A 12,099-nucleotide genomic window follows, 5' to 3' on the forward strand; every position below is an offset into this window, starting at 1 on the left:
TTTTTGTTTCTACGGTTATTATCTATTAATTTTTCTATACTCTCTCTTTTACAAGGATTATTAGAGGTTAAGATTTGTCTTGTCATTGTTTGAGGAAGAGGAAAAAAGAGAAACGAATGGACATAAAGCTCCAACCAAAAAAGTATGCATGCCATTTATAGATTTACCAATGAGACAAATCTCTCAAAAGACCCAATTGATGGTTGAATTTAATTTTATAAAATAATATTTTTGTTTCCTTTCTTTTTGTGTGATGCATCTTATTTAGGCATACTAGAACATATATATTTTTTTTTACAAAATATTCTTAACCTTTATAATAAAAGTATGATTTGAAAATTTATTCAAATAAATATTTGAAATGGTTTCCATGAAAGGAAACAAAAAACATTACAATATCATTGTTTTTACATAATTTAATTTATCATGTGTACTTTTATGGCGTGAGTCGGTATCATCTACGTACAAATGTATAGATTTATTTTTCAAGCCGGATATGACCATAGTGGACGGAAAAGCTTCTCCCTAAAGAGTTTTAACTCTACTGCATTTTTAGAAGACAATTATCATTCATGACTAATTAACACAAGTAGTGTGTAAATAAAAACTTAGACCAACTCGGTACATATATACACTCATAAAACCATGACTTTGATTCGATTGTGATAAATTACTTATCTTCAACATGATTGTACAAATACCATGTAGTCACTCATCCTCGGCATAATTGTACAACTATCAAGCATCTTTGAAACATACTTGCTAGTTTTCAATACATTATTTCTAGCTAAAATTAATGAGCATAAGGGGTGAGATATACTCGGTGAGTTCCGGAGAACAATACTCACACATACTAAACATTGTCATTACTACAGGGGTATCTATTGGTTTACTGTCTTGCATGCCATATCTTTTTAGAACTTTTTCAATGTAGCTCTTTTGGGATAATCCTAGAATACCCCGAGAACGATCTCGGTGTATCTGAATGCCCAAAACAAAAGATGCATTTCCAAGATCTTTCATCTCAAAATTCTTAGCTAGAAATCTCTTGGTTTCATGCAATAAGTCTATATCATTGCTGGCAAGCAAAATGTCATCAACATATAAAACCAAAAAAATAAACTTGCTCCCACAAAACTTATGATATATACAATCATCAACCAAATTCACCTCAAAACCAAATGAGATGATCACTTGATGAAATTTGAAATACCATTGTCGAGATGCTTGCTTGAGCCCATAGATGGATTTCTTAGGTTTGCAAACCATGTCCTTGTAATCTTTCGAAACAAAGTTTTCTGGTTGCACCATATAAATCATCTCGTCAATGTTTCCATTTAGAAACACAGTCTTTACATCCATCTGAAACAAATTAGTTTCTATTTTTTACCTTTTTTTAAACCGATGGAAATTAAATATAAATGTAACTATACTTGGATGTCCAACAGTAAATTAAATAAATATTTCGATAGCTTTTTGTGCATGAATTTTTGGTCATGTACTTAACAAATATACCTTAAATTTATAGCATTAAATTAAAAACATATAAATCTCTAGAATATTTTTTTCTTTCAACAAATAGCTTACTGCCCCCGTCCCATGCTAAGTGATACAGTTGACTCTGTCACACATACTAATGCATATGTTTTATCTTTGATATCTTCAATTCTCTATTAGAAAAAATTATGAAAATTTAATATTTTACAAATATTCTTCGAGATGTATCCAACAACGTCTTATACGATATTATTAATCTTTGTATATTATTAGAAAGATGTGGTCAAAATATATTAGATCGATAACGTACATTGTCGAATATGTCATCCATTGCGGGACGGAGGGAGTATTGTTTATTATTGACAAAAAAAACAACTTATTATTTTTTCTATATCTCTAACAGTCTGGCATTTTGTTCTTTTCTATGTATAGATACTATGTGTCTTGCGCGTGCCATGGCTGCATGTATCAGTCTTACTTTCATTGGTATCATAGAAAGTCACATAGGTCATGAAGATCTATGCTAAGTGTGTGTCCATAGCCTGTCTTTCCATGAGATATCCCTTGTCTCAAAGCTATCTATCTATTCCATAGGCCTTATACTTTTATTATGTGGATTATCATAATAATGATATTGTTAGATTTTTCTTTATTAAAAAATTCAAAAAGAAAGGCCAAAGAGAGATAACATTGATAACGCAGAACTGTTTTATTTTGTTTTGAACTTACCTTCCTTTACTATAAACATCATTCTCTTCTTTTCTTTTCACATGTGGGTGCCTAATTTGTTTTACACAGTTGGTGTTTTTCCTTCCATAGTTGAGATAAACAAATGGAAATTGATCTCAATGAGCTGGTTGTTGGTACTCATAGTGTCAATCCGATTATTATTAGAGCAGGTGTCTCTTTTAAGTTGAAGGTTCCATCTTACAGTCGAGGCAGAAAAGTAACAAACTCTCTTGAAATTATTTTCGTTGATGGCAAGGTAGCTTTCCAAGGTATACATAATTTTTATGTTTTTCTTTTTGTGTATAATTTGTTTGAATATGTTGTTGTATTTGACAGGGGTGTAAGATTCAAGGGAGTGTTTCGGAAGGATTGGTCCAGTTATTTGAAAATAAACTGGTTCAAAATCGTGTTTATGTCATCTCCAACTTCTCGGTGGTCCAAAATCTTGGTTCTTACAGGACAACCAGTCATCGTTGCCGGATTGTTTTCCAGATTGACACTGAGGTATGTTCTACTGGTAATTTCTTAAGGCCGCTGGATGGTTTGTCTCTCATTTGTTCGTCGGAACTCAAGGGTCATCAGCATGATGATGATATCTTAGTGGGTATGATTTCTCTCTGTTTGTGATTTATAGTTTTCTTTTCGGTTAAGATATATTAATTAATAACAACGTTGTAGGTTACCTGGATTTATTGGTTATGTATTTTTAGATGCAATAGGTCTGATGACATGTTCCAAAGGAATATAATTATGATGTAAAAATGGTGAAATTGCTCTTTCTTGAGCTCAGTGATGTTATGTTGGATATTCTACTATTTCTATATACATACGCTATCTTTCGTTGAATTGTTAGTTTTGTTTTATCTAATATACCTTCGTTGATCTATCAGCGGTGTGCTTCACTGTGTTTTGTCCGGTAAATTTGTTGATTCATTTACAAATCTGATGGGTCGAGGAATCAATGAAAGGCATGTTCTTGTCTTTTGATTTGCTAAAATCAAGATGTTTTTGGGTACACGTTAGATATTTCATGTTGCTGATATCACTGTCACTCTATCTTAGTTTCAATATATCAAACTTATGATTCAGTTAGGATGATAAAAATTTCATTGTAATTTTTTTTTCATGATAATTAAACATGAACCAGGGTATCCTACATTGGTAAATGTCAATGGTGTTTCCCAGATTTTTGTGAATCCCAAAGTTAGGCTGACCCATGAATTCAAGGAGAGGTGATGTTAATTGTTTAGAAGAACATTATTTTCTTTGTTTGAATTGGATATTGGATATGTTTGTTTAATGTATTATATATATGCATTTTTTTCTCAATTCAGAATCACCTCTCGCGGAATATCCATTAGCCTACCCGCATCTGAGATTAAACCAGAGAATAAAATCTTCTGTGAGGCTGACTTTTTGTTATTCTATCCAATGAAAACGATATATGATCCTAATTCAATGGTTGGAGAAGGTTGTTTTGCTGTCTCTGCTACCTTGAATGGATGCATTGAAGATGAAAATTGGTGGTATCCTGAACCCACAGTTCACAAGCTTAAACCGAAACAATCAAATTCAGTAAACAATGGTAGTACTGTCGACTATGTTTACCACTTGGCACCAAGGTATACACAAGCTCATATTTTTTTCATACGATACAAATTTCGTGGTTTGTTTTTGATATATTATTTGATTTAACTTGGGTCTCTTCTCTTTGTGTTAGATACAAGGTGAAATTCAGTGTTTTTGATGGCACGGATGAGGTTGTTTTTGTTCTATTCAACAATGACCTAAAATCTTTACTTAAGAAGCAATGTGGTGTTTTGGTTAAATCTGCAAAGGTCTACAGATTGAAATATTTTTGCTAACTGTGATTCAATTTTAACATAGATTCTTTCAGTTTCCTAATATGAAATCTCAACCACTTTTAATCATCAACAGGGAAATGAACCCAGTGTCTATCCGACAGAGTTTCAATCTTTGCTAGGGATGAAATTGCTTTTCATGGTGGAAAAAAAGTCTACTTCAAATTCAACTTTGGATGGATCTTATAAGGTTTAGAGAGTGTGTTCTAACTCATTGATCATAGATCTATTTGACAAAAAGGTAATGCAATATTTTTGTATAGTATTGTTATTCACAAGTTATTTCAAAGATTATATTGTTGATTGTGTTGTGTTCCCACTCTGATATAATAAATAACAGTATATTTGAAATTGTCTCTGTTTTCCTTTCTTTGGTAGGATGCGAAGCTTGATTTTGATAATTTTCCGAGGCAAACCCATGCAAATCAATATAAAAGGAAGATCAGTGATTCTTAATTTACTGTAAAATTTGTTGGGCTGGTCCGCGCTGTTTTGAAGTGTTGTAATGTTTGCTTTTAACTTCGTCTCGGACGTTTGGTGGTTTTTTTTATGCAATTTGAAGTCTATTTTGGTTATATTGGGTTGTATTTTGCTGATTTTATTTTCATCCCAATCATCTTTGTAACAATTAATTTTCTTGCCGAATCCTTCGAAATCCACTGTTTGTTCTTGGGTTTGCTTTGCACATGTGCGTGAGATACATGGCTTGAATTTGGACTATATTTTAATTTTGGAGACAGTACTTTAATTTTAGATTATTTTTGCTGTGTGAATATTAATGGTTGGATGATGCGGTGATGGGATTAATTTATAGTCAACCAAATGAGTATTTTAAACTGTGCGACGCACGGGTTAGATCACTAGTATCTTTAACAAGGCAAAATGAAATATATACGAGAATGCTAATGCACACCCACTCATTTTTATGAAGGCGTGCATTAGCAAGATGCACCTTTTTGAGTTGGACAAAAAAGTCATTATGTTTAAATTAAAATCACATAAAATTAGGGGTAGGAATGCAATTTTGTGGCGAGTATTACTTTTCTCACTCTATAGGATTCTCGCGCGTCCTATTTTTTTCTTCCAAAAATGTCCTTAAAGTTTCCAGATTTCATAATCCGGAATGATGTTTTCCTCTGTTAAAGGGTGAAAAAATGAGTTACGAATTTTTCCGGATTTTTTAATCCGGAAACTTCATTTTTCCGGATTTTATAATCCGGAAACTTCAAAAAATAGGGTGCGCTACATGATTTTTTCGGATAACATAATCCGAACATTATAGATCTAAATACATAAGTAGTTTGATTTTATCATACTTCCTCTGGTCCTATTTATAAGAAAACTTTGACTTTTAGTAATTGATGTATTTGTTTAGAATATAGACCAAATATATCATTTATGCAATAAATTAAAAAAGTCAAATTTTTCTTATAAATAAGACCAGAGTATTTGAGAAAATAATAAATATATACTCCTATATCTGAACAAAAATAATCACAAACACAAAAATCCATGACATGAAATGGAACATGCCACGTCATCAAGTATAGATGCTGTAAAGCATAGACATAGATTACAGTGTGTGTGTGTGTGTGTGACAGTAAAAGAGAATCAATTCCTTCTTCTTCTTTGCAACCCAAAAAGCAACCTTTTTACTCTCAAACACAAAAAAAAAAAAAAAAACCAAACCAAACCAAACCCTCGTACCTTGTCGCTGGAAGAAACCTCAATTCACACACAAACAATCTTTGCTGTGTTTCATTTCATTTCATGTCTTTTTTTCTTCAACTTGTTTCCAAATAGATAGATATAACATATAGATATAGTTAGAGAGAGAGAGAGAATTTGAAAAAAGTTAGCATTTTTAGAGAGAGATAGATATGTACGTTGTACCACCACCTCAGAGATCCGATCCAGCTTCAGGATCTGATGATTTGCTTGTTTATCAAGCTTGGAAGGGTTCTAATGTATGCACACTCTTTCTTCTTCTTTTTTCCTCATTTTTCTTTTTGCATTTTTTTATATATTAATTTATGTTGGAAAATGGGTTTATCTTAATTTGATGAAATACTCAATGCTTTGTTTATTTTCTAATCACATTTTTTTTAATAATTTATTTATGATGGAATTTGGGTTGAGGAGTTGATGAACTGTTCAGTGAGGATTTACATTTTATAGGGTTTTGTTTTAGAATTTTAAGATAGGTTTGAAGTAGCATTAGTGAAAAGATCTGTGATGATGGGATATTTTTATTTTTTGTTTAATTTAAGAAATAATTAAGTAATGATTATGTAATGCTGTTTATTTTAGATTTTAGATTTTTTTTTCTTTTTTGAATTAGGTACTATTTTTAGTTTCTGATGAATATGCTATCTTTAGGGGCTGTTTAGATTGGCTAATTTGTGGTTATCTAATGACATAAGTTTTGTGAGAGACTGTTCAGGAGAACTTATGAAAACAGTTTATGACATTGCTCATAAACTGTTTTCATTTTCATAAGTTGTCCAGGATAGCTTATGAAAAATAAATTACAGCTTATACAAATCACAACATAACTTCATTTTATCGTTTGCTAAAGAAATAGCTTATACATCACATCAGCTTATTTTGTCATGATAAGCATTTGTGCTATAAGCTGCAAATAAGTTGTTTATCCAAATAAGGCCTTAGTTTGTTTGGATTTTGGAGTTTGAATTTGCAGAGAGTAACAATAAGAAATATCTTCGAATGTGTTTTTTTCTAGTCAATTCGGTCCTCAAATGTATATTTTGTTAGTTGGTTTGGTCGTGGAATGTGTCTATACCTTTTCTGCTGTTGCCTTTTTTCACTTTGCCGAAAAAATATTTAAAGCTCTACTTTCTGTGAAATGTGAAACAATGGTAGTTGATAGAACTGAAATATCTCGTCCTTTTATCTTCTAGAGCCGGCATAGTCTTCCCTGTAATATCTGAAAATTGAAATCGAACCTTTGTGTTAAATAATACTAGTAGAATTTATTCAGTTCCCTGTAATATGTTTCTGTTCTAGTCAATTTATAATTTTGCTGATACGCATTAATTGTTTTAATCCCTTTCTTGCAGAAATTTTTTCTTCAGGGAAGGTTCATATTTGGACCGGATGCAAGATCATTGGGCTTGACAATTTTTCTTATTGTTGCTCCAGTTATAGTGTTCTGTGTCTATGTTGCCAGAAAATTTTTCGATGATTATCCTCATCACTGGGGGGTATCCATAATGGCAGTTGCTATTATCTTCACAATTTATGTGAGTCTCTCTCTCTCTCTCTCTCTCTCTCTCTCTCTCTCTCTCTCTCTCTCTCTCTCTCTCTCATAAACACTAACGTATAGTTTATTCCTTTCACCCTACATTGCTCAACTGTATTGATACGGTACTTTGTATATAAGCATGAGAAGCATTGTTACATGTTGCAACTCACATAAACTTGTTTCGATGGACTAGCAATAAGCTGTAATTTGATGAATTTATTGACGAATGACAACTTCGATGATGCCATTTATTTTGCAGAATAACTAAAACTAGCCTAACCATAATCATATAGTCAGATTGGTATGTTGGACTAGTGTGAGCGGCACAATTTTAATCGTAACAAAAATATGGAATTTATTCTTAAGCGAAATATCATGCTTTGATATCATTTTGCTTGGATTAAAGAAAATATTTTAATAAAGGGACAAAGGTTACAAAGGGTAGGTGGATGATAGAACTGGATCAGAAATAGGATGAGCAATAGATACAATTTGTTCCATATGAAGTATAACGACAGTGATTTCCCCTGCATTCAAGTATATTGTTCTAACTTCCACTAGAGGCCAAGTGCTAGCATGCATAGCACAGTACCATAAAACTTTATTGTCTGTGCTGATGTCAAAGTCAAAACCTTTTTAATTAAGTCAAGATTAACTGGTCAAAGCAATACGGTTCACGACCATTGACTTTCTATATGCTGTTTTCATTATCATTTAGGCAGTTTTCTCTCATAAGGTGGAGGTACTAATCCACCAATGTATGAGTACGAATTTTTTTTATTTCCAACTGTATGCTGATGCTATAATATTTTGTCAGGTCATAGGTCTTCTCTTTTCAACATCTGCACGCGACCCTGGCATAATCCCGCGCAATGCACATCCACCAGAGCCAGAAGGTGTTGAAGGCGGTCTAGATGTTGGATCTGGTCAAACTCCTCAATTGCGGTTGCCTCGGATCAAGGAGGTTGAGGTCAACGGAATTTCCGTTAAAGTTAAGTATTGTGATACTTGCATGCTCTACAGACCTCCTCGATGCTCTCACTGCTCAATTTGCAACAACTGTGTAGAGAGGTTTGATCACCACTGCCCCTGGGTTGGGCAGTGCATTGGGCTGGTAAGTTCGACCTTTTGTTTACCAATGGCGATGTTTTTATTTATAAATCTAGTCTACATAATGTTGTTTTCTAGGCAAAAATAAAGTTTACCATGGTATCTGCAGTGAGTTTTACCGTTATCTGTGTTAGTAAAAGTGGTAGCCAATTCTCCGACGGCATGAAATTTGTTGAAATGGTTATATTTTGTACAAGGGCTCCACTGAAAATTTTGAATCTTTAGTAATAATCAACATGTCATTTCTAAAGTTTAGTTCAGGCTCATAGAGTCGAGTGCAAAATTCATTGAGTAACTTGTATTAACATCATTTTACTTAATGGATTGACTTGATTATATCATCGTGGACATTCGTTTTTGTTTATCAAATTTCACCTAATGTGTCATCTTAGGAGTTATGCTCCTTTGTGAAAGTGATTCAATTGAAGTTTTCTTACATGTTTGCATTTCAGCATTTCTCATTATCATTTAGTCCTTTCAATTGTATCTATATTTATGGTCGGATGACTTTTAATTTGTCATTTGCTACATGCCATTCTTGATATTCTGTATATCTGAATCTGTGCAAATTGTTATGCAGCGTAATTATCGCTTCTTCTTCATGTTTGTCTTCTCAGCTACGCTACTTTGTATATATGTTTTCGCATTTTGTTGGGTCTATATTAGAAGAATTATGAAGGCTGAAGAGACAACAATTTGGAAGGCAATGATCAAAAGTCCAGCCTCCATAGTCTTGATAATTTACACTTTCATCTGCATGTGGTTTGTTGGTGGCCTTACTGCCTTTCATTTATATCTCATAAGTACAAATCAGGTAATTAATCACTTCTTTTTGAATCTTCATATCAATGTTTTAAAAATTTTGAACTGAACATCGAACTGTCGAGGCCTCTGGGTCATGGTTCAACTGCCTTGAACTGCTTGAACCAGGCGAAAATGCTATTGAACAGTCAAAATAACCGAACTGTAGTAAAGGCCGGTGAAAGGTTCGGCTAGTTGAACTGTTCGGTTTGGTTTTTAAAACACTTTTTTATATGCTTTGAAAATAACCTAGCAGTCCTAAAGCACTTACAACTTCATATGTGTTCATTGTTCTTGCAGACTACATACGAGAACTTCAGATACCGGTATGATCGACGGGCCAACCCGTACAACAAAGGAGTGTTCGATAATTTCTCAGAAATTTTCTTCAGCAGCATTCCCCCATCAAAGAATAATTTCAGGGCAAAGGTGCCAGTGGAACCAGTACTACCCGCTCGATCAGTGGGTGGCGGCTTTATGAGTCCAAGTATGGGAAAAGCTGTTGACGACATAGAAATGGGAAGAAAAACAGTCTGGGCGGGTGACATGGGTAGCAGCATTGATCATTGTGAAGGCCAGTTAAACAATCGCGGGGCTATAAAGGATGGGGAGTTTGACGAACTGTCTCCAGAAATTAGGACAACAGTAGATGAGACGAGTGACCGTGTTGGAATACATCCTAGGAGATCTAGCTGGGGAAGAAAAAGTGGAAGCTGGGATATGTCTCCTGAAGTTCTTGCTTTGGCAGCTAGGGTTGGAGAACCAAATCGTGTCGGTGGAAGTAGCAGCAGTTTGAGCACTGAGAACAGACATTCATAGCCACTGAAACGAGTGGTCGTGACGCTAATCTAAAACTGTTACATCTACAGCTGAATTAATTGTATTTTAAGTGTGAGGGGATTAAAAGGCTCTGCAGGGTGTTTATTAGTGTAATTTTTTTAGTCATTCTGCTTCTAGGAAGGTCTTGATTTGGTGTTATGAGAGTGTGAGGTTTCCTTTGCCTGATGTTGTATTGCCCTTACTATTAACTGGCCTTTTCACCCATTGAAATAGCTACTGCTTCAACTTTCTGAGGTAGGATATATTAATTTTTAAACAACATTCTTCTTTAATTTATGTCTGATTGTGATATGGTTACATTTATGTCATGTATAGTTTTGGTTTAAATTTTCAAGGTAAAAAATAGCTAAAATAATTAGAGTTTTTAATTGTAGGAATTGCATTCTGTTGAGATTTTTACCCTTTGTGTTGATTGATTGTTATCCTCGCATACATTAGTCAGTCTAGTAGCATTTCTGGTAAACTTTTTCTATCCTCCATTATGATAAACACTAGTTATGTGTTGTCTCCAAGTACATTTTCAAACAATTTATGTCACCTAAAAATACATTAATGCAAACATTTGCTCTACATTACAAGTAGGGATGGCAAAAAAATATGTACAGCCAGATAAAACCTGCAAGAGAATTGCTTTTCCGACAATAAAGTTTCCTATTGACACAAGTAAAATACTAAAATGCCCCCAGCGGTTGTTAACAACCGTTCTGCAAACCGGCGGTAGTTAACTACCGATGGGGCCCAGCGGTAGTTACCGCTGAGTTTTAGTTGTGTTGTTTTTGATGCAGAAAGCCAGACATGCGCCCATCCTTCAAAGATTTCTTCATCCCTTTCGTTTCATGCTTTTTTAACTTATCCTTTCAAGATTTATGCTAAACAAAAAAAGAAATTCTATTTGCTTTATCATCTTATTCTTCTCATAGATTCATGTTGCAGCTACACAACAACACTATGAAATCAATTGGAATTAATTTTTTTCAATCAATGAACATCTTTCAAATCCTTTAACAATGGACAAATATTATCCTTCTCAAAATTCTTCAAGACTGCACTTTTTCAATCATGTTCTGCATCTTTCACTACCTTCAGTTTGCAATCACTTGTTCAGCCACCAACTACAATTTTTTAATTAATTAATAATAATAGCATTTTTAATTCTTATTTTTTTTGGGGACATATGAAGTAAGCAAATGATGCACAGGTACAAAATAATTTACCACAAGCATGGATCTCGTTTTTGTCACTAGATTTCTTCAAGAGAAAAATATGAAGAATTTTCTAAGAACAAAGGCGTAATTGAAACCGCCATGGATAAAGCTTGAAGCTATGAAAATGGAGAAACAAGTGAATTTCTTATTAACTGAATTCTGTTACAAGGTTGGCTTATATAGAAGCTTAGCATGACACGTCATCAACTACTTCTAACAAGTTACATGAAATGTAAATGAAGAGTAAATTGCAAATGAAATTACAATTACTAAAACCCTAACTTGCGCTTCAAGTAACTTCAGTTTTGTCCTTGTTATGTGCTTGCATCTTTATCTCTTCAGTGATTTTCTCCAATACTCCCCCACAAGCTGGAGGTTGATATATGTCAATCAACCCTAGCTTGCCAACACAGTCATAAAATTGGCGTGGATTTGAAGCCTTAGTAAAAACATCAACAATTTGGTTATGTGAGGAAACTGACTGCAATCTCATGACCCCTGCTTGCAATTTTTCACGCACTAAATGACAATCAATGTCAAGATGCTTTGTACGCTCGTGAAACACAGGATTGGCAGAAATGTGCAAAGCACTCTGATTATCACAGTAAAGAACAGGTAAGCGTGAAGGTGATTGTTGTAAGTCATGAAGGAGGAAACACATCCATTGCAGTTCACGAGTTGCTGAGGCTAGGGCTCTATATTCAGCTTCTGCAGAGGAACAAGAAATGGTGTTTTGCTTCTTTGATTTCCATGACACTAGAGATTTCCCAATGAAGAAGCAATACCCTGA

General features: G+C 33.8%; 2 protein-coding genes across 2 annotated transcripts; both read left to right on the top strand.

Annotated features, from left to right (window-relative positions):
* Window positions 1-3,574: 3,574 nt before the first annotated feature.
* Window positions 3,575-4,324, top strand: LOC146914098 (uncharacterized). The gene is made up of 3 exons (XM_085720489.1): window positions 3,575-3,848; window positions 3,947-4,064; window positions 4,165-4,324. The coding sequence occupies exons 1-3, from the start codon at window positions 3,658-3,660 to the stop codon at window positions 4,282-4,284; spliced, it is 429 nt and encodes a 142-aa protein (XP_085576615.1). The 5' UTR covers window positions 3,575-3,657; the 3' UTR covers window positions 4,285-4,324.
* Window positions 4,325-5,678: 1,354 nt separating this feature from the next.
* Window positions 5,679-10,376, top strand: LOC146914099 (putative protein S-acyltransferase 7). Its single transcript, XM_085717012.1, has 5 exons — window positions 5,679-6,055; window positions 7,169-7,351; window positions 8,171-8,467; window positions 9,044-9,277; window positions 9,565-10,376. Exons 1-5 carry the CDS (start codon window positions 5,969-5,971, stop codon window positions 10,081-10,083), a joined length of 1,320 nt encoding a protein of 439 aa, XP_085573138.1. The 5' UTR covers window positions 5,679-5,968; the 3' UTR covers window positions 10,084-10,376.
* Window positions 10,377-12,099: the final 1,723 nt, after the last annotated feature.

The sequence above is a fragment of the Medicago sativa genome, chromosome 6, assembly GCF_051527215.1.
Source record: "Medicago sativa cultivar Bolivia chromosome 6, Bolivia_mono, whole genome shotgun sequence".
Classification (NCBI taxonomy): domain Eukaryota; kingdom Viridiplantae; phylum Streptophyta; class Magnoliopsida; order Fabales; family Fabaceae; genus Medicago; species Medicago sativa.

Bases quoted from the DNA above. Each gene is read 5' to 3' on its own strand.
- LOC146914098 (XM_085720489.1), top strand. From the start codon at position 3,658: ATGAAAACGATATATGATCCTAATTCAATGGTTGGAGAAGGTTGTTTT. The intron at 3,849-3,946 runs GTATACACAAGC...TCTTTGTGTTAG, and splicing joins GTTTACCACTTGGCACCAAG to ATACAAGGTGAAATTCAGTG. The intron at 4,065-4,164 runs GTCTACAGATTG...AATCATCAACAG, and splicing joins TTTTGGTTAAATCTGCAAAG to GGAAATGAACCCAGTGTCTA.
- LOC146914099 (XM_085717012.1), top strand. From the start codon at position 5,969: ATGTACGTTGTACCACCACCTCAGAGATCCGATCCAGCTTCAGGATCT. The intron at 6,056-7,168 runs GTATGCACACTC...CCTTTCTTGCAG, and splicing joins AAGCTTGGAAGGGTTCTAAT to AAATTTTTTCTTCAGGGAAG. The intron at 8,468-9,043 runs GTAAGTTCGACC...ATTGTTATGCAG, and splicing joins TTGGGCAGTGCATTGGGCTG to CGTAATTATCGCTTCTTCTT.